Source organism: Numenius arquata, chromosome 2, assembly GCF_964106895.1.
Source record: "Numenius arquata chromosome 2, bNumArq3.hap1.1, whole genome shotgun sequence".
In the NCBI taxonomy this organism is placed as follows: domain Eukaryota; kingdom Metazoa; phylum Chordata; class Aves; order Charadriiformes; family Scolopacidae; genus Numenius; species Numenius arquata.
This window is the reverse complement of record NC_133577.1, coordinates 16165030-16188164: the sequence shown is the minus strand read 5'-3', so window position 1 is coordinate 16188164 and position 23135 is coordinate 16165030. Positions and strand designations below refer to the sequence as shown.

The 23135-nt window shown below is 42.7% G+C and overlaps 2 protein-coding genes across 3 annotated transcripts in view; one reads left to right on the top strand and one right to left on the bottom strand.

Annotated features, from left to right (window-relative positions):
• AGPAT4 (1-acylglycerol-3-phosphate O-acyltransferase 4) overlaps positions 1 to 10492 on the top strand; it is a 79992-nt gene extending 69500 nt beyond the window's left edge. Inside the window, exons 7-8 of one of the 2 annotated variants that reach the window (XM_074168131.1) lie at positions 1466 to 1664; positions 7652 to 10492. In XM_074168131.1, the coding sequence (XP_074024232.1) occupies positions 1466 to 1664; positions 7652 to 7743 (291 nt within the window). In that variant the 3' untranslated portion in view covers positions 7744 to 10492. The remainder of the gene's footprint in view (positions 1 to 1465; positions 1665 to 7651) is intronic. The other variant, XM_074168130.1, reaches the window with a different exon arrangement.
• Positions 10493 to 11438: 946 nt separating this feature from the next.
• MAP3K4 (mitogen-activated protein kinase kinase kinase 4) overlaps positions 11439 to 23135 on the bottom strand; it is a 70595-nt gene continuing 58898 nt past the window's right edge. The window contains exons 22-27 of the mRNA XM_074164758.1: positions 22260 to 22376; positions 20315 to 20474; positions 14043 to 14165; positions 13380 to 13486; positions 12994 to 13173; positions 11439 to 11997 (exon numbers count right to left, since the gene is read on the bottom strand). Coding sequence (XP_074020859.1) covers positions 11977 to 11997; positions 12994 to 13173; positions 13380 to 13486; positions 14043 to 14165; positions 20315 to 20474; positions 22260 to 22376 — 708 coding nt within the window. The 3' untranslated portion in view covers positions 11439 to 11976. The remainder of the gene's footprint in view (positions 11998 to 12993; positions 13174 to 13379; positions 13487 to 14042; positions 14166 to 20314; positions 20475 to 22259; positions 22377 to 23135) is intronic.

The window sequence follows — 23135 nt, the reverse complement described above, 5'->3', positions numbered from 1 at the left end:
AATTCTTCACTTTTCTGTGTAATACCAGTATTTAGAAACCTAATTATGTATAGTAGAATTCAGTTTACTGATGATTAGTAGCTCTGTGTTAAACCAGTCATAAACCAAAATCCTTAAGGCACTGTAAAGAAAACTTCATACCCTGTGTAATTTGTTGAAGACAGCTAATTAATTTGCCATAATGATCCCAGTACAATCTAGCTCGCATGCGCAAAACAGTCACAATTTTTCTAATCTCAGTAAAGAGAGCGCAATGCTTTAATTACTGTGTAATCTCTTAAAAGTTAAATGTTCTCTTTGAAATAGATAAAATGGTAGCAGCCTGTAATTGCTCAAGTTGCCATTAAATAATTAAAGCATTGTCTGTGTCAGCTGGAGTGTAAGTAAATGTAAAATCATAACATAGTAGAAATAATCTTCTTGTGGTTGATTAGGAAAATCTTGGGTTTGCCAGAATTTTTGGAAACAGTCATGAAGCATTCCTTTCTTTGAAGAATTTTAGCACCTCGTTCTGATTAAATTGAGGTTCCTTTTTATGTCAGTCTAATTCTGACTTCATTAATTAACCAGTTTCATGTGATAACCCAGATTAATAATCTTTGCTTTTGAACCAGAAGGCAGGGGTTTTTTTCCCCACCCCCTTTGATATCTTGGGTTGATCACGCAGCTGAAGGCAATGCTGTTCACCCATATGGGCTCTAGAGGAAGGTATTCAATTCTGAGTCTTCTGTGCTTTGAAAAACAAACACCACAAAACAAAAACACCCAAACCCCACCCCATTATCTTCTTCATGTTATACTAAGAGAGAGTCCTCTGATCGAAACCAGTAAGAGATTCTAAATTGTTCGTGTGCCCCACTGTCTGTAGAGAGGCTCAGCAGCCAAGCTTCCTTCTGCAAGCTTCATGGGAACAGGAGGAACAAGACTGCATCTATGGGACAAAGCAGACAGGAGGAGGTGGTGTTCTTTGGAGTAAGGGACAAGATGTTGTCTGCTCACCTTTTCTGACAGGGCTGTGGAAGCTGTTTGAGACCAGTGGTTGGAGAAGACATTACAGAACAGAGTTCTGCTGCTGAACATGTAGCCCAAGCACTGCTCTGGCTTACCAGCAGTATTTGTCCAGCGGCTGTGGCCCGTATAGGAGATTCAACAGTGATGCCTGCATTGCTGTGGGAGTGTACCTCCCCTCACCCTTCTGATTTTACTGGGCTTGTTATACTCTCCAGGCATGCCATTTTTCAGGCTTCTGTGTGTAGGAGAAAGAAAGGATGTGCCCATCAACATAAGCTCTTTGTTTTTTTGACTGTGTGTTCATTGACTTCAAAGTACAAGCTTTCCAGCCATGACTTGGTCTTTGATCTTCCCCCGCAGTTACAAGCATGCAGAAAGAGGAACATCAAAGTCAGGAATGGCTAGTTTTGTTGGCAGATGGGGATTTAATTGTTGCCCTCCTTTGTTCTACTAGGATGCGTTCCAGGAAGAGTATTACCGAACAGGAACCTACCCAGCCGTCCCTGTAGTACCACCCCGACGACCATGGACGCTTTTGAACTGGCTTTTCTGGGCCTTATTGCTGCTCTATCCTTTATTCAAGCTGCTCATCAACATGATCAACAGTGGATCATCACTGACATTGGCTAGTTTTGCATTTGTCATTGTAATAGGTAAGTTTTCTAAAACAGAAAGATTACTTACAGGGTAACTGTCAGACGATTTATTGAGGTTTACTAAATACAAACATGACTTGTGAAATCAACAGACCATCTGATACTATATCCACTTTAGCCTGGAATAGGTTAAATAGATTCTTTTTTTTGTTGTTTATTTTTGTGTACTTGTGTTATTTTTTATAAGAGGTGTATACAAAATAGTAACTTTCCAGTGGGTTGCTACAAGAGGCTTTCTTTTCTTGTCTACTGTGTTTCTGGGTTGCACTTTGAATGCCTAGAAGAGGTGCTCAAGGCTAATTTATTCTGTTGAGAATTCTTTCATCTACTTATAGTCTGGTACATCATCACTAGAAATCCATGAACTTGAGATTTAAGGACAGCCTGTTTTGACCATCTAGCCTGACTTAACGTAGCACAGGTCATAGACAATCACAGGTGATTCCTACAGTTCCTTTGGTAGTTCTGAACTGCCTCCGTTTGTGTTTAAACTAGTATGTTATTTAAGAGGAGGAAGGAAAACAAACCAGGGAGGTGATGCACAGAAAGGGAGGGGGATCTCATTTGGTGTCCTTCACGGAAGTAGGAACCAAGTCAGTTTGGCAAGTAACATCACATCTGGATGTCTGTGCTTTATGGCAAGTTGAGTGCCTGTTTGAAGAGTAGGTTCCCTTCCAGAATAAGCCATGCGTTTACAAAGCAAATATTTTCTATGGCTGCACCGCTGATCACATGTATTTATGGTTTCATTACCTTAACGCCATGTATATTACAAAAATTCTTTGAAAGAAAGCTTCACGGTCCTTCTGGCTTTGAGTGAATTTGGATGTAGACTTATTAGAGTTAGCTTGGAAAGCCATGTTCAAAATAGCAACACAGAGAAAGTAGGAAGGCATGGAGTGTTTTCGTGTCTCAGAAGTGCATCTTTGCTCTCTACCTTGGAAATTGTTCCTAACACATAATAATTGTATGTACTCTCAAAAAGTCTGAATCTTGAGCAGGTCTCATGCTAGCCTGATCAAGATGAATTCACTTATGTCCCTTTCCCCATCTGTGAAGAGCTTGATACGGTAGGCACACAATATTCTTTTCCAGAAAGCGCCCACCAAATTGAACTCTGAATAAGCTACTGTGGAAGCTTCTTAGAAAGATAATTGGAGAAGGAAGAATTTGTGTGTATGTGCATGTGTGTAGGCAATTTGCTTCATGATGCTTTGATCCAGAGGAAGGAAAACAAAAGGAAGGATAAGGTCCAATGTATTAGTTGGTACATTAGGGTGGGCAGAGGGAAAGGGTTTTTGTCCTCACCTGGAGAAGTTCTTGGTGCTTTTTACCCTGGGAATGTTTTATGTAAAATGTGTAAGAATTTAATGGAGCAGTGACTGCAACTTAAAAGCATGTTTTTTCACGTACCTTACTTCTTGGAAGGCACAAGTGGTGCTCCCCACCCCGTCACCTTCTTTGACCAGTGAATAGGATGGAAGCAAAGAGTGAGCACCATGGTTGGGGTGTGCTCCTCGGGAATGGGAGGTGTTGGGTTCAAACCCCCTTCAGTTGCAGAAAAAAGTCAATCTGTCTCCCCTGTGCTCTAGTTCAAAATAGGTATACAACAGTGGGCGGGATGAGGTGTGCAAGTGTTACACATCCCTGGCAATAGCACTCAAGAGGGCATTTGTTCTGCCTTTGGAAGAAATGCTGGCATAGTTTATGTTTGGTATTGAGCTGTGGAACAATGGCCTAATGGGGCACTGAAGCTTAGCTGTTGCAATTTTTTTTAATTTCTCATCTCTCCTTCAGCATTTTCCTCTTAATTCAGCTTCTTTACTCAGTGGGCTGGTTGTTCAGGTGCCATTCCAAAGTGCCTCATGCCTTGGGTACCCTCCACAGGGAGCCTCACTGGCTAACTCAGGTTTTTAACCTCAGGGCCAGATGCTGTAATGTTTGGCATTGTGGCAATGTGGTATTTCTGGATTTAGCCCTTATTAATTTAGTTGAGTGGCACCACACCCCCTGCTGTAAGTCCAATACTGTCTTGCCATTAGTGGCCTTTACAACTAGGTCAAGTCTTCTTTTTATCAGGAAGAGAGGGAAAGAACCCGCAAAGAAAAAAATTATGCTACTACGAAGAATGAACAGCAAAAAGCCACCCCCTTTTTTTTCCTTTTTTCTTTTCTTTTTCTTGCTGTCTTAGTCTCCACTAAGTTTTCTTCTGCTTCTAGCCACAAGGAAAGATTGATAAGCAGGCTGCTCTGAGTTGTCTTTTGAATGCAGTGATAATCCAAAGGTTCTCAGGTTATTTGTGACGCTGGAGCTACAGCTACAGCAGCAGTCTGCTGCCAGAATGAACACATGAGCTCCCAGGCTGCAAAAGCACAGCTGAGAAATGCATTAACAGTGGTGAGATTAACAGCCCGCTGCAGTGTACATTGCTGCCCCATCCGTATCCACCACATTTGTGGAATGCTGCAGGCTGCAGCCCTCTGCAACCTTTGAAAGACCCCTTGCTTAGCAACACCTCTGTTCTCACTCTGAATACTTGGTGTGATCAGACCCAAAGTGCTTGTAATTGGCCAAGATTTGAGGCGCAGCAGAAGACACTACATTGCCTGTAGTAGTGGCTGTCGCCTCATTAGACTCAGCAGCCACCTCTGGCTGATGAGCAGGCAAAAAGAAAGATAATGTTGTCACTTACTAGCAGATAGCAGTCTCTGTGAAGCTGTGGAGGGAAGAGAATCCATGGGAGTGGAAGGAAGCTCAGCCTCCAGTAAAAACAAACAAAAAGATGAGCTGGTTTATCCTGATCACCTAAAAGTGGATCAGATCATCACGAGTGTCATCACTGGCCAGAAGTGCAGTGGTTCGCTTAGTATGTTACAGTCTCTTTCTGTTTTACTATATCCCTTTAAAAGCAGGATTATTGCTCATTGGTAATCGTTGGTCTGTTTCTGTGGAAGCATCTAAAAACTTCAGCCCAAGCTGTCACATTGACTTTTGTAGCCAATAGCTGAGTTTCTATAGCAAGGCCATTGTCCCCAAACTGTGGTTTATATCCTAAGGGTTATCTCTGTCATGAATGTCCCGGGAGTGATGCAGCCGTCTTCTGACAGAGGAACAACCAGCATTTTATTTTCCAGTCGGCCTCCAGCTTTAGGCAAGGTCTCAGAAGTGACTTCTGCAACCGCTGGGAGGTAGCGGTAGAATGTACCTTGGAGGTTGTGACTTTTGATGCCAGCTGGAACTGTCTGCCTGGCAGATCCAGTCTGTAGCAAAGCAGGGAGGACTCACTGCTTAATTTGGGAATAAATCAGGAGTATATGCTGTCTTTTCCAGTGTGAGCAGTGATTGATACCTGCTCAATTAACAGTGCAAAAAGGGAGCTTTTTCTGTAAATCAGAGAGATTTATTTACCATTGTCATTAGGTGATAAAATCGCCTTTTCACATTGCTCCTAGTAGACCTTTTCCCTCTGTTTGATAGCTGAAGAAGCGTAGGTAGCTTTGAGAAATTATTTTTTTTATATGGCAATTTGACAGCTCGCCTAATACTCCAGAATCAGGAAGCTTATTGCAGTCTCTAATAGCCCATTATAAGTAGATTGCTGTTTCTAAGGGCAGATTTCAGTACCTGATAACATTACCTTTATTAGCATGGGTACAGAGAGCACAAGATATTCCTAAACCTTCTGTGATAGGAAAGAGCAGAGGAACTAGGAGCTCCTTTTACCTGGTACTCTTTGCTTTGTGTTCAGAGTGTCATTTGTCTTTTAGACAGTCTCTGCTAATTGTACGCTCCAGTAAAACACTTACTGGCTTGTAAGTAACAGGCTGTTCAGGTGGAAAGAGCCATAAGAGCCGTAAGAACCACGGCGGTCAAGCTGGAGTGAAAGTGCTGTAATCCCCCAGACCCTAACTCTCAGATCCAAGGAATAAATAACCAATGTATATATAGCTTTGCTGGTTCAGCTCAAACACTTTCAGCCCTAAATAAATGATGTCTCCTCTTTACACGGAGAATGCTGAGCCATCCCCTCTTGCTTTGCTGTGCAGCACTTTGGCTATTTATACTCATAATAATCATTGCATTGTGCTAATGTCTAACTACCGGTCTGGGAGCAGGAGCCTTTTGTGATACTACTTGAACCAACACAAGGCAGTCCCTGCTCCAGAGGATAAATGCTGAAGCAGTTTGAGGGACAAAAGTCTCTTTCAAAAAACTGGCTTTAGTTTTATAGGACACATGCCAAAAGATTTATGTACTTAACTCACAACTGCTATTTAAACTTGGGCCTGATATTTTAGTGTTAAAGCAGTGAGCAAGTCTGTCAAATGTCAGGATTTGTATTTGACAGCAGCTTCTGGTTTTTTCCCCTCCTTCTGCTTCCCCAATCTCATTTGGCTCCAAAAAAACCCAGTGATAGGTTGCCTTTCATGTTTTGGTACCTTGTGTTGAAGAGGACAACCTTCATGCTCTACAAGTATTCTATTATAGAGCTGTCAACAGCAATTAAAAGGTCATTGTTGGTTCTGTATGCAAAAGGTGGGAGGGCTTCTTGGCTTTTAAATGAAGAAGTAGCTCTTACCTGTCTAATGGTAAAAGCGTTAATGGCATCTGGGCTTATGGCGTGGGGCCAGCAGTTAAGTATCAGTATTTCATTTGAACCAAGCGTGAGTAGTAATGAGCCAGGTTTGATGCTGCGGGAGCTGTTGTGTGTCTGCTGCACGGTGTGTGCACAGCGCTGTTGGCCCTGGAAACAGGTCTATAGTACAAACCCTGAGTGAGACCTTGGTGACTTGACGGTGTCCAATGCGGAATGTGGAGCGAAGGGTTGGAGCATGATGTGATCTGGGCAGCTGATGCCTGGTAGTGGGATGAAGCCTTGGGATTCTCTTGGTGATCTCAGGCTCCAAGTTGACCACAAAGAGTCATTTGGCTGGTGAGGAATTGTTCAGAGACATCTTCGAGAGGTAAAGATGGGAATCAAACAATTAGAGCACCTCACAGGGCTGGGCCTTTTCATCATCACTCAGCAACAAACTGGGATTCGGAGGCTTAGCGGAGGTTCGTGGCTTTCTTGGGTTGTTTTTGGAAAAAGTGTTCTGAGCAGAGGGAAGGTGTTTGTGACTCGCAGGTAGGTTTAGGCCTGCAAGAATGGCAGTTCTCCATACGTAGAGTAGCTGAGCAGAAGTTTGGGGAATAAGAGATTTTGGGCAGCTGAGCCCCTTTGCCAGAAAAAAAACAAAACCAAACAAAAAACTAAACCAAAACAAACTGCGAGGGAAGGGGAAGGGCATAGGCTAAGCTGTGGTTCAGTTAAACAGTCAGGGGCACTACAGCTAAATTATATAAAAAAACCCTCCAAACATAAATCCCTGTGCATGGTGAATTATTACCGCTAAATCAACTATAAAAGTCTTTTAAGTTTACCTGGCCTCTTGTAATGAACTATTTCATGTTAAAAAATGCCACAACTTACTTTTTGTTTGTTTGTATATGAAGATCTGAAGCACCCTTGCACTTCCTCGTGCTCTTCCAGGCAGGGGGGCTGTTGCAGGCAGGCAGAATTCCCTTCCCTGTCACACCTCGTGTGCAGATACTTTAGTACCGCGTGTCGCTCCGCTTCTGGGAGCCAGTGGCCCCAAAGCAGCCCCATGTCACAGCCAGCCTCGTCTAAGGTTTAATAGGGTTGGGCACATCATGCCTGTGCCTCTCACCCGTGTTGGTTCACGTAGCCCCTTCCCTGCTGGTGGAAGAAGACATACCTGGCCCGAGGCCACCAACTGAGGACCAACCTTAAGAAAATACCGTGGGCAGCTTACTTGATACAGGGAGTGGGGGTGAACCTTTCATCAGAAGTAAAGTACAGGTAGTACGGGTAGTTGCCTTTAATGCTCTGCTGCTGTTTGTCTCTCACAATACTACACCTCTACAGACCTTCAGTCTCTGTCTACAAGCGGCTTTTAAGTTTATTTTTATTTGTCTTGCAGCTTCTGTTGGTGTCAGATGGATGATAGGCGTTACAGAAATTAACAAGGGCTCCACCTATGGCAACAATGACAACAAGCAGAAACACAAGTAGTATCTTCAGAGACTGCTTCGATCCAAAGGGAATAAATGCAACTTCTGAAAACTCTTAAGTGCGTATCATGGTCCTTCAGGTGAGATGAGAGGAAGGGTAGGATGAGCAATTGCCATGCATATCTGATTTTGTGCTCCTGTTACTTTTCTCTGGGGGTTTGGGCTGGATGACCTGCTTGGAAGATGCACTCCGTCATACGCTCTCTACAACAGGTTTGCATTTGTTTGGTTGGTTTGTTTTCCTATAAAGTGTCCTAAGTTTTGAAGAAAAAATAAATATCCAATGTGCTTGTATGATGAGACTCTACCTGGAAACTAACCAGAGGTGCAGGCTTTATCTTTCTTAACTTGCTCTAAGGAATGGATAAATGTCAGAAGATTGTTATAAGATGATTAAAATCGATAGTTGTGTAGATTACACATTAACAGTTTAACAACCATAATCTGTCAATGTTTAAATAGGGTAAGATGCTCTGCTTGGTTATACCAGTGTTGGACTGAAGCAGCTCTACTGAACCGGCAGAATTGCAGTAGAGTTTCTTTACATCTAGAACTTATTCCCACAGCGTGCCCCACGTGGGGCACAGACCCCCGCTGCGTTAGATGCCAGCCTTGCAGTGGCAGAACCTGGAGTGGAATTTGCCCTTGTGGCCTGAACAGAGCTACGTGTCCCACTGCCACATCTTGCCCCAGGCAATACATCAGAGGGATAAGCTGAAACCTGTAATTCTTTTGAGAGTAAATGCCATTTATAGCTTGGAAAAACTGAGGTAATAAAATTCCTTTCAGCTTTAAACACTGATTAAAATTCTAGGCCTTCCTAACAAAGGTGGAAGCAAAACAACTGGGTATGCTGTAACTGAGTAATGCAAAGCGTGCATTAAACGTTCTGCCCCACACCCATACTGTTGTGATCCCAATTAATCTGCTTGTCTGTCTTTTCTGATAAATTAGTTTACGTGGTGCCTCATAACAGTCAGCCCGAGGCAATAATTTAAATATCTTCTGCTTTTCTTTTGGGGAGAAGAGGGGAAGTGGGAGAGACCTAGGACAGGGGTATGGCTTAGTTTTTTATGGCTGGCTGGACTTGCTTTGACACCCTTATGAATTAAATAAAACTAGAATCAAGCCCCTTGGGAAAACTGTGTTGTGCTGACATCCCTGGTACTGATTCCAGGGCAGCCTCCTCTTATTTTTAAACTTCAGGAGTTAAGGATATGCAAGTTACTAAAAAGAGCTTGTTTAGAAAAAGAACAAGGAAAAGGGGGTGTACTTCCAACTACCAGCAATTATGATTGGAAAAAAAAACCCCGTGTCTTTTAAAATCTAAGGATACTGATGCTGAGCAGTGGGGATTACGATTGGCACTTTCATTGCTGCTACATTTTCATGGCACATACATCTAAACCGTGATAGTCTAGGAATGAAGAGCCCGCGTGTCTCTAGAGAAGAAAGTGAGCAGTCTTTATTCTAGCAGCTGGGATAAAAACCATTTCTCTTTTTCTATAATAAAACTGAGGCCAGAAGAAAGGGGGGCTAATACAGCAGCAATACGAATCATTCCATGAAATATGCATTTGCTGTTCAGTACATCAGTCCATCTAGAAACTAGTCTTTTTAAATCTGCAGCACCTAAAGAGCAGGTGGAGCCATGCTTTGAGCATGGGGCAGCAAGAAAAGTTTTTTGAGATTGGAGGCAGTAAAACGTACAACATAGAAGCAAGGAAGGAAGCAAGAAAGGAAGGCAGGCAGGCAGGAAGGAAGAGGCCTTGGGAAGTACGAGGGACTAGTTTTGGGGGCTTTTTCCCCTCACCCATCTTGTGTGCACATGCGTTGCCTGTGCTCTGAAGCTTTCTGGAATATGGTATATGATGTCCTGAACATAAACACGGGCTTCGGTGTAGTTTTTCAACACATGAAATAGAGCCCAAGATCAGAGAATACTGCCACGCTTATAAAGCTGTTCTTGTAATAAAGCACATGCTCTGCAACTCCATTTGCCAAAACATTCTCAACAGTGAAAAACTGAGAGTATTAGAACCTGTAGTAGTGTCTGAAGGTCCAGCTGTCCCGTAGTCATGCATCAGGACATCAGTGAGCCAGGCCTGAAGACGCTGTGCACAAGACTTTGGAAGAGAAAAGGTCTCTCCAATCTGGCATTTTACTGTAAGCCTTACCTGGCTGATAGAGTGAGCTGTTCTCAGGGTGCCAGAATGAACCCTATTCGCAGGGGTGAGTAGTTCTGAACAGCAAATTCATATTCTCGTAGCGACAGGAACTGGCTTTCTTGCCTTTCGAAAGAGCCGCTGGTTGAACATGCCGGTAGGGAGACATTTAACATTCCTTACAAATCTTAGTCTTTCCCTCTCTGACTGCATGCTGTGCCACTTCTCCCAGAGGAAGATTCCACACATGTAAATACTTCTGAAAGAGTATTTAGACAATTTCATACCCATTTCCCTGGGAGCAACCCTTAGAACAGGCTGAAGGCCAACCACGCCACTCCTGGATCCGTCCTCCAAGGCCCTTGTAGAAGTCCCAGTGCACAAGGACTGCACCACCGGGCCCTTCCTGCGTTCACTGGCAGACAGAGACAGTTTATTGGCACTTGCCAAAGTGAAACCAGTCCAGTTCGCTGTATTAAAAGAATGACATCCGTCATTGGGAAGCTGTGTTTGCCCCTCCTCCCCACAAGCAACTCTATGTTCTACAACTGCCTTAACAAAAGTAGTTTTAACGTTTGTTTATACAAAAATAAAATTATAAAAAGCTGATGTGCAGTGAAGTTTTCTTTTGGTTGGCAACAACAAACTATTAACAGTTTACTTTTCACCTTTCAGCAAATTCAGCGCTGTATTTTTTGAGAGCTGAGATACACTGCTCTGGTGACCGGTGCAGTGAGGCTCGTGCTTTTCTTGATTTAAGCGTCAGCTTCCACGATACCTTCCAACAGCTCACCCAGCTGCCAAAAGCCACCCCAGACCCATAACAAACCGAGGGCCTGAGGATTAAGAAGAGAAACAGGATGTCAGAATAAAGCCAGATATTAAAAGCAAGTTCTCTCCTTCATGTTACCCATTTCAAAGTCTAAAGCTGCAGTAATGCTTACAAGTTACAGTTTTAAGTCATCTGTAATAGCAAACCAAACAAAATAATCTAAATCAAGTGTTGCAGACTTTTTCTTCTAATTGCTGACCGCTTCTAAATTCTCTCCATTTTCTGAGGCTGGTGATGATTGGGGGTGGGGAAATCAAAGTCCAGGATCAGAAACCAGTTTTAAAAAGCTAGCACTAAGTTCTTGGGTCTTGCCAAACAGAACACAAGAACAATCTCAACTGATTCTCCTCTTGGCCACAGAAATACCAGGCAGACCATTCCCTGCAGTCCAGAAGAAAAAGTTATTTATTTCAGACCATGCCTCTAACCCTTATGCAATAGGTAGGGCCAGGAATTGCACATCACCTTATTTCCTCAGGAGAGGATGAAGGGGGGGGGAAACCACAATTCTATTATCACTTGTGCAGTGTAAGGTGCTTCTTACACATCTTGAACTTGACAAAACATTGACACTTGCGATAGAAGCGAGGCTTATTGCAGTTAGGTGAGCTTAGCAGTCTTAAACGAGTACTGAAAATAAGTTTAAAGTGTGACATGACCCCACATATTTATTTTCAGAAGAAAAACCCTTCACCAGTAACTCCTAAAATAAACCATTTATTGAGAAAAACTTTTTTTTTTTAAAATTTCATTAATCAGCCTTGTGCATAACAAATCTGAAGCTTGCCAAAAACAAATAAACAAAAAAACCCAGTAAAAGTTCACAGTCAGTGCACTCAACAAACAGATTAAAAAACAAGGTCCATAACGCCTGATAACACTACAGCATTTTTCTGAACCTAAAGAGTTCAAAAATACTACATATTAACATTACAGTTCTCAATCAAATGAGAAACAGGAGAAAGAACAAAAAAAAAAAAGGTATGGTCCATATACAGTAGTAATGGCACTTTCACCGAAACATGCAGCTTCTTCCAACTCGCGGACACTGTCACATGAGCAACATGTGCCAATAAAACATACAGGAGCAGCAGAGAAAGTGACGCTCGTCACTTGTGCAGTCTTCGTGAGTTCAACTTTGATACTGTTTCTCAGCACAGTCTTTATGTAAATATTACATACAGTAGTGATTAAAAGATATCTTGCCAGAATAAAAAAGGCCAGAGATTGAATAACTTCATTCTTCATCTGTGCAAACCTGTGAAGGGGACAAAAGGCAATTAATTCACTTCTCTCCCTGTTGCAGCAAGATGATGACATCAATTTCTTTAGCACCTTCGTTGGAGAGAAAGGTAACACATCGTCTTTGAAGCTTTCTTCTTTCTCCCACGTTACACAAGTAATGAATTACAAATGCTTACATGTGAATACTGGTGTTTCCACTACCTGTCACCATGTAACTCTTACGTGCCTAAAAAAGCGTTCTGCCCCTGTGATGGATGGGATGTGGCTACAGCTGCACTGATGAGAGGGGTGGGTGTGATGACCCCACACACACTGCTCTTGAACCAGAATACCAAAGCAAACAACTTTATGCTGGAAAACGGGACAGAATTCAATAACCTACTTCAAACCTACTTCTTCAAAGGAGAAGTTACGAACACACCTAAATCTGTAGCTGTGAATGTTTGCCTATTCTTAAGCAAAGCATTAAACCAAAGTTCATGCAAGAACTGCACATTGTTCTGCCGACTGCCAGATACACATTCAATATAAACTTAACTTCAAATATGAACTTTAAAGAAAAGCAGACCCTTGCACTGGAGGATGGTAGAGTTCTCAAGCACGTGCTTGTTTCACTTTTTTTGGAGGGGACCCTTATCTCTACATTACAGAAATCTGTGCATATGCACTCACTAAAGCTTTAGGCACAGAGCCCTTCGGATCAATTAACTACCACTGAACTGAAGCTTGACAAGTCTTTTTAATGTAAAGATAATGCATCTCAAAACAGTGAAAGTTTATTGTATGGTGCACACCAGGCTCTTTTTGCCAAATGCTTGCTGGCAACGTCACGTGTGCTTCTGAAAAGTTGCCCACCCTTGTTCTCTGGAGAGCATCAAGGTGGTCTCTGGACAGCCTCCTGCCACCAGACATAGCCCTGCGGCACAGCTGCAAATGATGAAGCCAACTAAAAGCAAAGCTGTTTCCGATTCCCATCTACAGTCTTTGTAGCCAAAACCAGGAGACAAACCTTGACAAAAGGATGATCGAGGAGCTGGCTGGCAGTCCACCTCATCTTTGGGTCACTTTCCAGGCAGTGGCAAAGGAAGTCTTTCCCTTCTGGGCTCACTTTGTCAGGAATTGGAGGTTTATGACCCATCCCCACTTTATACATGATCTGGAAGTTGTGCTCGTATTCGTGCCAAGGCCTCTGCAACAGGTAACAGCGTTGCTAAGTGCAAGGGTTAGCGCGTAACTTGCTATCCAACAGAGCATACATTTCCATACCCCAGGAAATTAAAACCCACCCCAGTACTTGCGGACTTAAGTGTGACAAATTGCTGGGAGTGGGACCAAAATTTGCAGAGAAAGTGCTAAGAACAGTTTGCACTCATTCAGCACAAGAAACATCCCTACCTTGCCAGTGACCATCTCTATAACAACACAGCCCAGGCTCCAGATGTCCGCTGCGCGTCCGTGCCCTTCTCCTTTAGCTCTCGTAATTACTTCTGGAGCCATGTACGCTTTGAAACAACACATACGGTATCATCAGTCATACAGCAGAAGGAACAGTATACATTAAGTGATTAACCAAACCAAATGTTTTTTAATACATCTCTAATGAATGTAATGAATTACCACTCATCTTTTCTTGGTAAGTTTTATCATTTGCTGGCTGCTTCTTCTTTGACACATTTGCGGCATAGCTGTCTTCCAGTTTGAAAAGTGATAGTGAAACTGCTGGTACAGTACATGCTTGCAGTTATTTTAATTTCTTAAGACTAGATTAAGCAGCTGTTCAGTAAGAACAGTACTGCTGGAATAAGGCTGCAGAGAAAGATACAACCCCAGAAAATACAAGCTCCAGCACCTTTATAGTTACCAGACAAACACAGTTTTGGCTTTCCAGTTACATCGTTCACTGATTGTTTTGGCTTCTGGATGTAAAGCACATCTAACGAGCTACGGTAAAATCAGGTTTCCCTCAAACACATCATATTACTCCAGCCCAAACTTTTAGCAGAGGTGTCTTCTTTTATGGAAACTAGACAAGTACCTGCCCAGCACATGCTGCCTTACCTGCAGTCCCCAAGGTACTGTTCACTTCTCCAGGCATTGTCTGGGTGTTGTTCTTCAGTTTCACTGAGCAGCCAAAGTCTCCTAGTTTAATCAGTCCGGATGAGGTAAGAAAGATGTTGGCTCCTAGGAAACACAACAAAAACCAGTAGCACTTGTTAAACTAGTGCCGAATCGAGGAACGACAGCTTCTCGATATACTCTTGGAAGTTACACAGTAGATAATAGCTGAATTCACACTTAGATCTTTACCTGTGGATTAAGCGTGGAATACGATAGCATTAGAGATGTCCCCCAAAAGGTACGTTCCCATTAGCTGATGGGGTTTTTGGTGGGTTTGTGTTAACACTAAGTGTACTGGAAGTTGACAAGAAGTGTTCAAAACACAAAGCAGTACTGCAGGCAAACTCATCAGCTTTCCATACATGCTCGTTAGGAGAAAATACTCCTCCAGGAATTTATGAATTCCAGTGCTTATCCTTGTGAGAGTTGCACTGCAAAAAACCACCTGTCCTTAAGGAGCTTCCTGGCAGAGGCCATTGCTGCATACCTGCCACTGGCCACCTTTTCAGTTCTGCTGAGTCAAGAGAGATGCTATCACACAGCTGTGTCGTCACGGCAGGCTTGCTTATACCTTTTAGCATTTTATTACGTGTACTTCCCAATGCCCACTCCTGTTGTGCTCTACTTCCAGAAGAATTTCTGGAGAAGGGCTACTGTTAAAATTGCTGGCTACGCTAAAAAAAATACTAGCCAGCTTACACTAGGAAAAACTTCCCAAGCGTAGTTGAAAATCTCCAAGGGGAATCTGCAGTTGGCTTCAAGTCACTTGCTCTACACAACACCGCGACATAAGTCAAGTGGTTTTGATAACGAGTGGTTTTCTTTCATTCAACATCCTGCCAAAAGACATGTTGACAACCAACAGAGAACAGAAGGAGCTCACTATACATGTCAGGCCAAATCCTGGATTCTGCCAAGTATCACAGTGAAGCCACAGGTAGGCTGCAAGAGTCACCTGGCAGAAACACAGCTTGAGCTGTGATCTCTCGGGAGGAAAGGTGAATGGTTTGCACAGAACAAAACTGCCCACCTTCCCTAGGAGTAGGCGAATGTTGGGGGCTTTGTTACACAGAGCCTTTTCCCATGCCACAGAAGATTCTTTCTAAAATAGCTCATCTGAATACAGCCTTCAACAGTTTTTCACTTTTGTTCCGCCTTGAACATAGGTCAGTGCAGGAATTCTTGGCTGCTCCTCCTTTGTGTTACGTTCTCTTAGTTAATGATTTTTTCCAGTTAGCATGGCTGGGCATCCCCAAGATATTAATGGAAAATAAAAAGAATCCTCAAAAAGCTCAAGTTAGAAAAAGAATGCAGGTCAATGATGCCAAAACCCTGCCCGCTTCTCAAAGGGCTTCCCTAGCTAACAAGAGGATGCTTGATAACTACAGCAATATTTATTTAGTCCAAGAGGTGTTGCACCAAACTGCACTATAAAAGGGGGAGAAAAATCATCAACAGAAATAAATTCCAATCCTTAATTACTGTAAGCCCTTTACAAGTTCTGAAAGAATTAACTTTCAGTGAATACAACTCTTCTGCATATTGTGTCTGTCAGTTTTCCGCTCCTGGCACTCAGGTGCCTGCACGCACTCAAGATCAGAATTCCTTGGCTGGGTTCTGCAGTTTACCATCACAGGGACACACGTGTCCTGAGCTACCCTGCAACCACAGGCCCATGTAATGGAGCTGGGTAGACCTTCCCTCAGCTCCTTGAACGAAAGAGACTCCAGAAAGCAGTACAAGGCAGCTTGACAGGACACTAAATACGGGCAATGCATCAGAAGAGCGACAGTTACTCCAACAGCAGCTTTTTCCTTTGAGCTACTGCCCACAGCTTTGCTTTTTCTAATCATTTTCAAGCAATTAGTTGTCATATAGAGATAGGTGCACTGAGCCCACACAAAGAGCTCAGGAAAAATGGCCATCACTAACCAACACTTTTACAAGGGTGTTTTGGAAACCTATGTTCCCGTTCCTCAAGAAAGCAACATGCAAGTTTCATGGGAGGCTACAAATTGGTTTCTGACTACTGCAGCGGGTGGCAACCGGCAGAGCTGAAGTGCAGCCGTCTCTCTTCTGACTTAACCTAAAGCTACTGTGATGGTTTAATACAGTTCAGAACCTACTTACAAGGCCTTTCAAACTAAAGTTTGTCCCTTTAAAAAAGAGTAATGACAATTTAGCATAAATGTTACTGTGAAAGCTCCTGGGAGCCTTTGTCCTGAAAGCACCTGGAACTGTCAAATGGAACAAAGCAATGAACCAAAGTTTCACTGCAGAGACAGAGACAGCACTTGAAGACTCCTGATGCTGACATTTTCTGTCAGCTGAACAAGGCTTCCACTGATGCTTTGTTGCTGGAGCCTCTGCTTTGTAAGCCGCTTGGTCTCTGCTTCCCAGACCAAGACCAAACTCTAGGAGGAGTCTTTAAAAAAATGCCTCCTTGTTAGATGAGACCTGCACAGGTCCTGCAGGACCTGGGTAAGAGAACAGGATATCCAAGGGTAGTACTTTGAGAGTGCTTGATGCTTTTTACCTTTCACAGTTAATGCTACTGGGAATGTAACAAAATTCCTACCATATCTGTATGGTTAATAAGCAAAATAAAACCGGAGACCACAGCTAAAAAGCAAAAAGGCACAACACACCCATCTGTTCCTTCTCTCCTCCTATACATACACTGCCAAAAGCACTGTCGTTGTAGGTATTTGGCAGAGGCAAGAAGTAGCCCAGTTCTGCACAGCCCTACTGCCATTTGTATCACAAGGTGTTCCGGGCAGACTGCAAACAAAGAGCAAATGTCAGAAGCCATATCCCTGTTAGAGAAAACAATAGCTATGACCCAAAGCATTTAAACTGAAGTTTCATCCCCTGGATTTCTGTACCAAGTCAGCCCTGTATGCAGCGCAGTGAAAACTGCACTAGTGTGATACTCCAGAGGTGCTGGTGTAAGTAGTGTGAGTCTGAGGAGCGGCATCAAAGACTGTGACATAATTCCACAAAGAGGGGCAGCTCAGAGACATTCCTCAGCCACTACTTAAGCAGTGCAGCAGCCAAATTCGTTCAAGAAACAAGCAGGCCAAACGCTACCCTTTGATGAGAAAAAGCAGCTTTGGGATCCTCTTTTAATTTAGAAAGTGCGACACGTGCCCATTGAACAGCCTTCTGTCTCTTGCTGAATGGCCTTCCTTCCCCTGTGCTCACCAGGAAGGCAGCAATAGCAGAAATTTTGAGAGCTAACAACGAAGTCAATGAGAGTGCAGTAACACTTTGATGAAGACTTCCTGGCCTTGAGCATCTCATTCACAGGTTTGATTTACTGAAGTTTCAGATATAATCCCTTCGTTTTCTGTATTCATTCTGAAAATGCAATCTGAGCGCTATTCAGGAACATGCCCTTCTCTCCCAGAAAGCAAGCACTAAGCATGACCTCAGGGGTTAATTCTTGCCAATTCAGCACTTGCGAGACCACACTTGGTGTGCTGTGTCTTGTTTTTGGGCTGCCCAATACAAGACTGGAGCAAACCCAGCAGAAGGGCATCAAGACGGTCAGAGGGCTGGTGCACACAATGTATAAGGAGAAGCTGAGAAATGGGTTTGTTTAGCTTGATGAGGGCAAGACTGGAGGAGTGTGCGTGTGGAATTTATTGCTGTTTTCAGCTGTAATGGGAGGATATCAAGAAGATGGAAATAGACTGTTTCCTCAGAGGCACACTGTGAAAGGATCTGGGGCAATGGACACAAATAGCAACCTCTGCAAATTCCAGGGAGGCATCAGGAAAAAGTTCTTCATAATGTTCTTCAGAATGGGGATAGGTCAGTCATTGGGATGAGGGTCCAGAGAAAAGGGAATCTCCATCTCTGGAGATACTCGTAACTCAACTGAACAAGCTCCAGAGCAGTCTGATCTAATTTGACGTTCGATCTGATATTGAGGTTGGCCCTGTTTTGAACAGAGGGCTCAACCAGAGATGTCCAGAGACTCCCTTCAGCATGACATGCTCCATTCTCGATTGCTGAGCGGAACAGCTTGCTTGCAAAAAGTGCAGTAATATAACTGAGGAATCTGGGCTCACCCACAGGGGTTACAATCCAATACCCAGGACAGAGATAAAAAAAAACTATCCCAAAAGACTTAATCACCTGCTACATGCTAGACCAACTACTTCACACCTTGATGCAGACTAATCCAAACCAGTGCAGCCAAGTGTGAGAACCAGCCAACACTACCCTCAGTTTGCTCTCACAACCATGGGTTGAAAAAGGATTGAAGGCAGCTGCGTCTTGCTTCATCTTTTACACTCATACAACTGGATGCCAAAATAGCATCTGAAGGACAACGGTGGCACTGGTGGGCAATACTAACAAAAAGACTCAATTTTTGAGCACAAGGTACTCGAAGACACCAACTGCAGGACATGGATAAACAATTACTCTAAGAATTGGTTATCTGCTGCTGAAAGAAACAGATCCACAGTTATGTTCAGCAAAACTGGCCACGAGGGTGTGATCTGACAGCGAGATTTCCCTAGGAAAGCAGTTTTAACAGACTGAATGATGTATTAGCATTCTTCCCTATCGGAAAAATAAGAGTACCTGACTACATAAGAGCCAAAAGTAAAACCAGAGTTTTCTTTACTGCCATTAGCCTGAAAACTTGGGGATGTGATGTTAGCATAAAAGGAGACAGAAAGCGAGAGACTTTCAATGTCACATCAGGCATCCTTTATACAAATACCCTCTGTGGTCTGTCTTCATATTCTGTCATTAAGTTTCAGGAAGGTCTATACACAGACGTGTCTGCAGTGCCCCTCTGTTTATAGCTGCTGTTATTCTCAAGGAACACCCCAATATTTGGTATGAGGAACCTGTTGCAACAGAAATGCCCTGAGATAACATAGCATTGCAGTTCTGTCAGACGGCTCTCCTCACTTCACTGCATGGCCCTCATGAGAGGAAGACCTATTTGGAAACATATCCAGAATTAAGTAATGACACAGAGCAGAACAAAAGAAATCCCTGTCAGCCAGCCTTGGATTTTGATCACAACGAGCTTCCAGGAGAGCGTAACCCAGCTAAGCAGAACCTGGATATGGAATGATCAAGTAAAGGGCAAGGAGGGAAATCCACAACTGGAGAGATACCTTTGGTCAGGAAGGAGAACCAGAAAAGGCAAGATTGTTGGGTAATGGGAGTGAGGGAAAGTGTTTTTTAGGAAAAAAAGCCAAAACTGACCCAAGAGTGGCCTACCTGGGTGGGAGGCCTCTGGATCGTAGATAGTTCTTCTCCCAAATGAGAAGCACGAGGCCAAAGGACCAAGAGCAACTGGGAACCTCCTACACTGCTGCGGTGATTCAAAACCCTGTGAGCAAGAGGGACATAGAAACCCAGCATCGTTGGGTTGCACTGCCTTGTCATAAAATGAGCATTTGCAGGGCACATTGTGTGCATTTTTTCCCCTACCTCCTGTTAAGTTTCTGCCATGGGTGAGCAAAATATGCCAGACTAACAAAAACAAGATAACTAGACATGGAGGATGTTCTCAGAAGGCGCAAGAAAAGAAAAATGAATGTGAAATGCGGATTGACACTGGGTACCTTAAGCCAAATGCCAAAACCAACCCCCCTTCACTTATTATAGTTCCAGTCTGCAAAAGCTGAGACCCAGGCATGAGTAGATAAATGTATGGCAAAAACTGTCATCTCTTTTAACAAGGCTTTTGTTACTATGTTTAATCAACCATTCCTCTGAAATCCTAAAACTCTTGTGGAAAATGGGAATCACAAGGAAAAGTTCTGATGAACAACTCTAGCTCCGTACACTGCCTGTCAGCTCCCAGAAAACACCACTGTTTCTTGCACAGATGAGAAGAAAACCAGCATTACACAACTCAGTATATTAGTACTAAAAATACAAGGACCAAAATCTGAGTTTGGATGAATCCCCAACAATCTTAACAACTTCTACAGAAACTACATAAATCATGGGCAGGATTTATGAGTTTGCAACACCAACTGTGAATATTTTTTATGTTATGCACTTAAAAAGGAGCATGTAACTTGTAAATTGAAAAATGAATGGAAAGTTTTATACACTTAATGGCCATATAGATAATGTGCACTGAATCTGCAAAAATGTTCCGCATCCCTCCCCGGCCCGCCCTCATCTACAACACTGAAACAACAACATTACCTTTTTTTGGTTAACGTTACCTTTAATGTCTCGATGAACAATACCATGTTCATGTAGTACATTGATAGCAACCGTGATTTGCTTTGAGTAGAGCCTAATGACATGCTCCTGAAGGCCCAGTTTTGATACCTCCTCCAGAGTGCCCTCATCACAGTACTCCATGAAGATGTACATTTCTTCCTGTTGTGGGAACCAAACCGGATTTGATTGGGTTTAATTTTTTTTATTTTTATTTTTTTTTTAAATACTGAATTAGGATCAAGTTTTCCTTCCATCCTTCATTGTTTGTGAAAAGAGTAATGGAAGTACCATGTAATGTTTTAACGGAAGTACCTCTTACCATGGAATGTCTAATAAATCATCTCTTCAGAATTCTGTTCTCTTGGGCATGCTTCAATCTAATATATTCTGTTGCACAGCTGTGGAAAATCTCTGCTACATGTCTATCTGCATCATTTGTGTGTAACATACTATTTGGTGGTACAAAATATGTTGCTTTGGCATCAACCAAAAAGTGTTTTGGAAATCTGGTAGGTATATTATGCAGAAATACAAGAAAATCTTTTGCATATTTAAAAAAAAGGTAAAATGATGTTTTGGGCTTGGTTGTTTTTTTCTCTCCCAGTTCCCACAATATCATGTGTTGATTTCTTGGGTAGGGCAAATTTTTTGTTGTCATCTGTGGCTTGACCAAGCATGACAACTCTAACTCACTTCAAGGAAAAGTTGCCTTTCTCTGTCTCCAAGCCCAGCCAATTTAAGCCACACTTTGTTAATACAAAAAGATGGCAAAGACACTGAAGTCTTAGAACTAGTCTGAGAAACCAACGACCCAATGAGACAGACACCCAAAGTTGTGTCCCCAAGTGAATCATAGAATGATTTGGGTTGGAAAGGACCTTAAAGACCATCGAGTTCCAACCCCCCTGCCATGGGCAGGGACACATCCCACTAGACCTGGTTGCTCAAAGCCCCATCCAGCCTGGCCTTGAACACCTCCAGGGATGGGGCATCCACAACTTGCCTGGGCAACCTGTTCGAGTGTCTCTCCTCCCTCACAGCAAAGAATTTCTTCCTAATATCTAATCTAAATCTCCCCTCCTTCAGTTTAAAACCATTACCCCTCGTCCTATCGCTCCACTCCCTGATAGAGTCCCTCCCCATCTCTCCTGTAGGCCCCCTTCAGCTTCTGGAATGCAGACAGAAAGCAACCTTTGACCCCTTCTAAACCAGCAATGGGTGATCAAATCAACCCATTCATATTAAGCAAATCAATCGTGACCACACAACAGGCGTCCTTCTTCCCTGCCCCCCTCACTCGGTAGAGATACAGGAAGGACCTGAGACTCACTGGGGGAGGTGGGAAGGGCACATGGGAAGCAGAGTAAGAAAACGTAGGGTATCCAGCACACAACTGTGAAATCCAACTCCATTACGAAAACCAGTTCTGCTGCTCAAGCAAGAAAACTTTTTTCTTCCAAAGAGATGCTAGCTGGATCCCAGAAGATCTGCTTGCTTAAGATACTTGTCTGGCATCAAGATTTAAATGCCAGCACAAAATTTTTCCAGGAATCAACAAGATACTGGTACAACCTTTGCTGCTAACAGTGACGGTTTTTAGGCCTTTTTACGTCTTTGTCTCCACACAGAAGTTACCATACTGTGTATGATAGAGCTTGCTGTTAGAGCAGTTAAACAGAGTAGCAGCATAGATTAGCTCCAGCATTACTCCCTCCATTCACTTACTGTGAACGTTCTCTGCTTATGTACCAGTTCCAAAAAACCAAACTGTGTTTCAGAGACCTCAATATTCAGAGGAAAAAACAACACACTGCATTTCACAGAGATACCTGGACAATTAAGCTGAACTATAATGTTTTCAAGTAAAACACCGCCAATGTCCAAAACTTCTTAAAACTTTCTCTCTGCCCTATAAAAAAGCCACAATAATTTAGGTTTTCTTACCCTATGGAGCTCCACACCAAAATAACGAACAAGATTAGGGTGTTTAATGCCTTCAAAAATCTTCAGTTCATCGGCTGTTTCTTTGATGGTTTTATGATCATTCGGTTGAAATCTTATCTGCAAGAAAGAGTTTCCGTTATTTTGCCACTATTTCAAATTAATAAGGAAAACAACCAAAAAAAGCCCCAGAAAACAAACTACCCACCCTAAACCCAAACCCAAATCAAGAAAACAACTAAAAATGCCTTTTTTTTTTTTAAACAGCATCATCACACAAATAGCCTGAAAATACCATCCCTCCACCCCCAAACTTAAACAAAAAAGAACACCAAACTGTTTTTGGAAAAGTACATACATATATGATTATTCATAAACGTTATAACAGCAAAATGCTGTTACTTAAATGTCTAAATACACACGTGTGCACATATATATCTCTTCTGAGCTTGCCTTCTAGCTTAAACATAGTAGATAGACATAGTACAAGAGAATCTGAAAGTAACATCAGTGAGAGCTATCATTCCATCATTCAAGAAAGACTAGTTTCCAGGTACTTCATCAACGGAGATTCTAAGGGATTTCTTCGAGGGGTTTCTTCACTGAGAATGAGGCAGCTGCAAGGCAAAGGTGTGGCACGGAACAAATACCATCATAAAGGTTTTGATAAAAAAAGCGAGTTTTCTTTAGCTCTCCTACAATATGCCGTGATGGATTTTTCATGGAGGAGAAAATTTATCAAGTCTTCTGAAAAACTGATTTAAAGCTTCTATTCAAAGATAAGAAAAATGCATAGCGAGTTATGGAAGATGCTACTTTTACCATGCTGGTAGAAAGCATAAACGTCATTAATTGAGTACAGGACAATTGCTAGAGAAA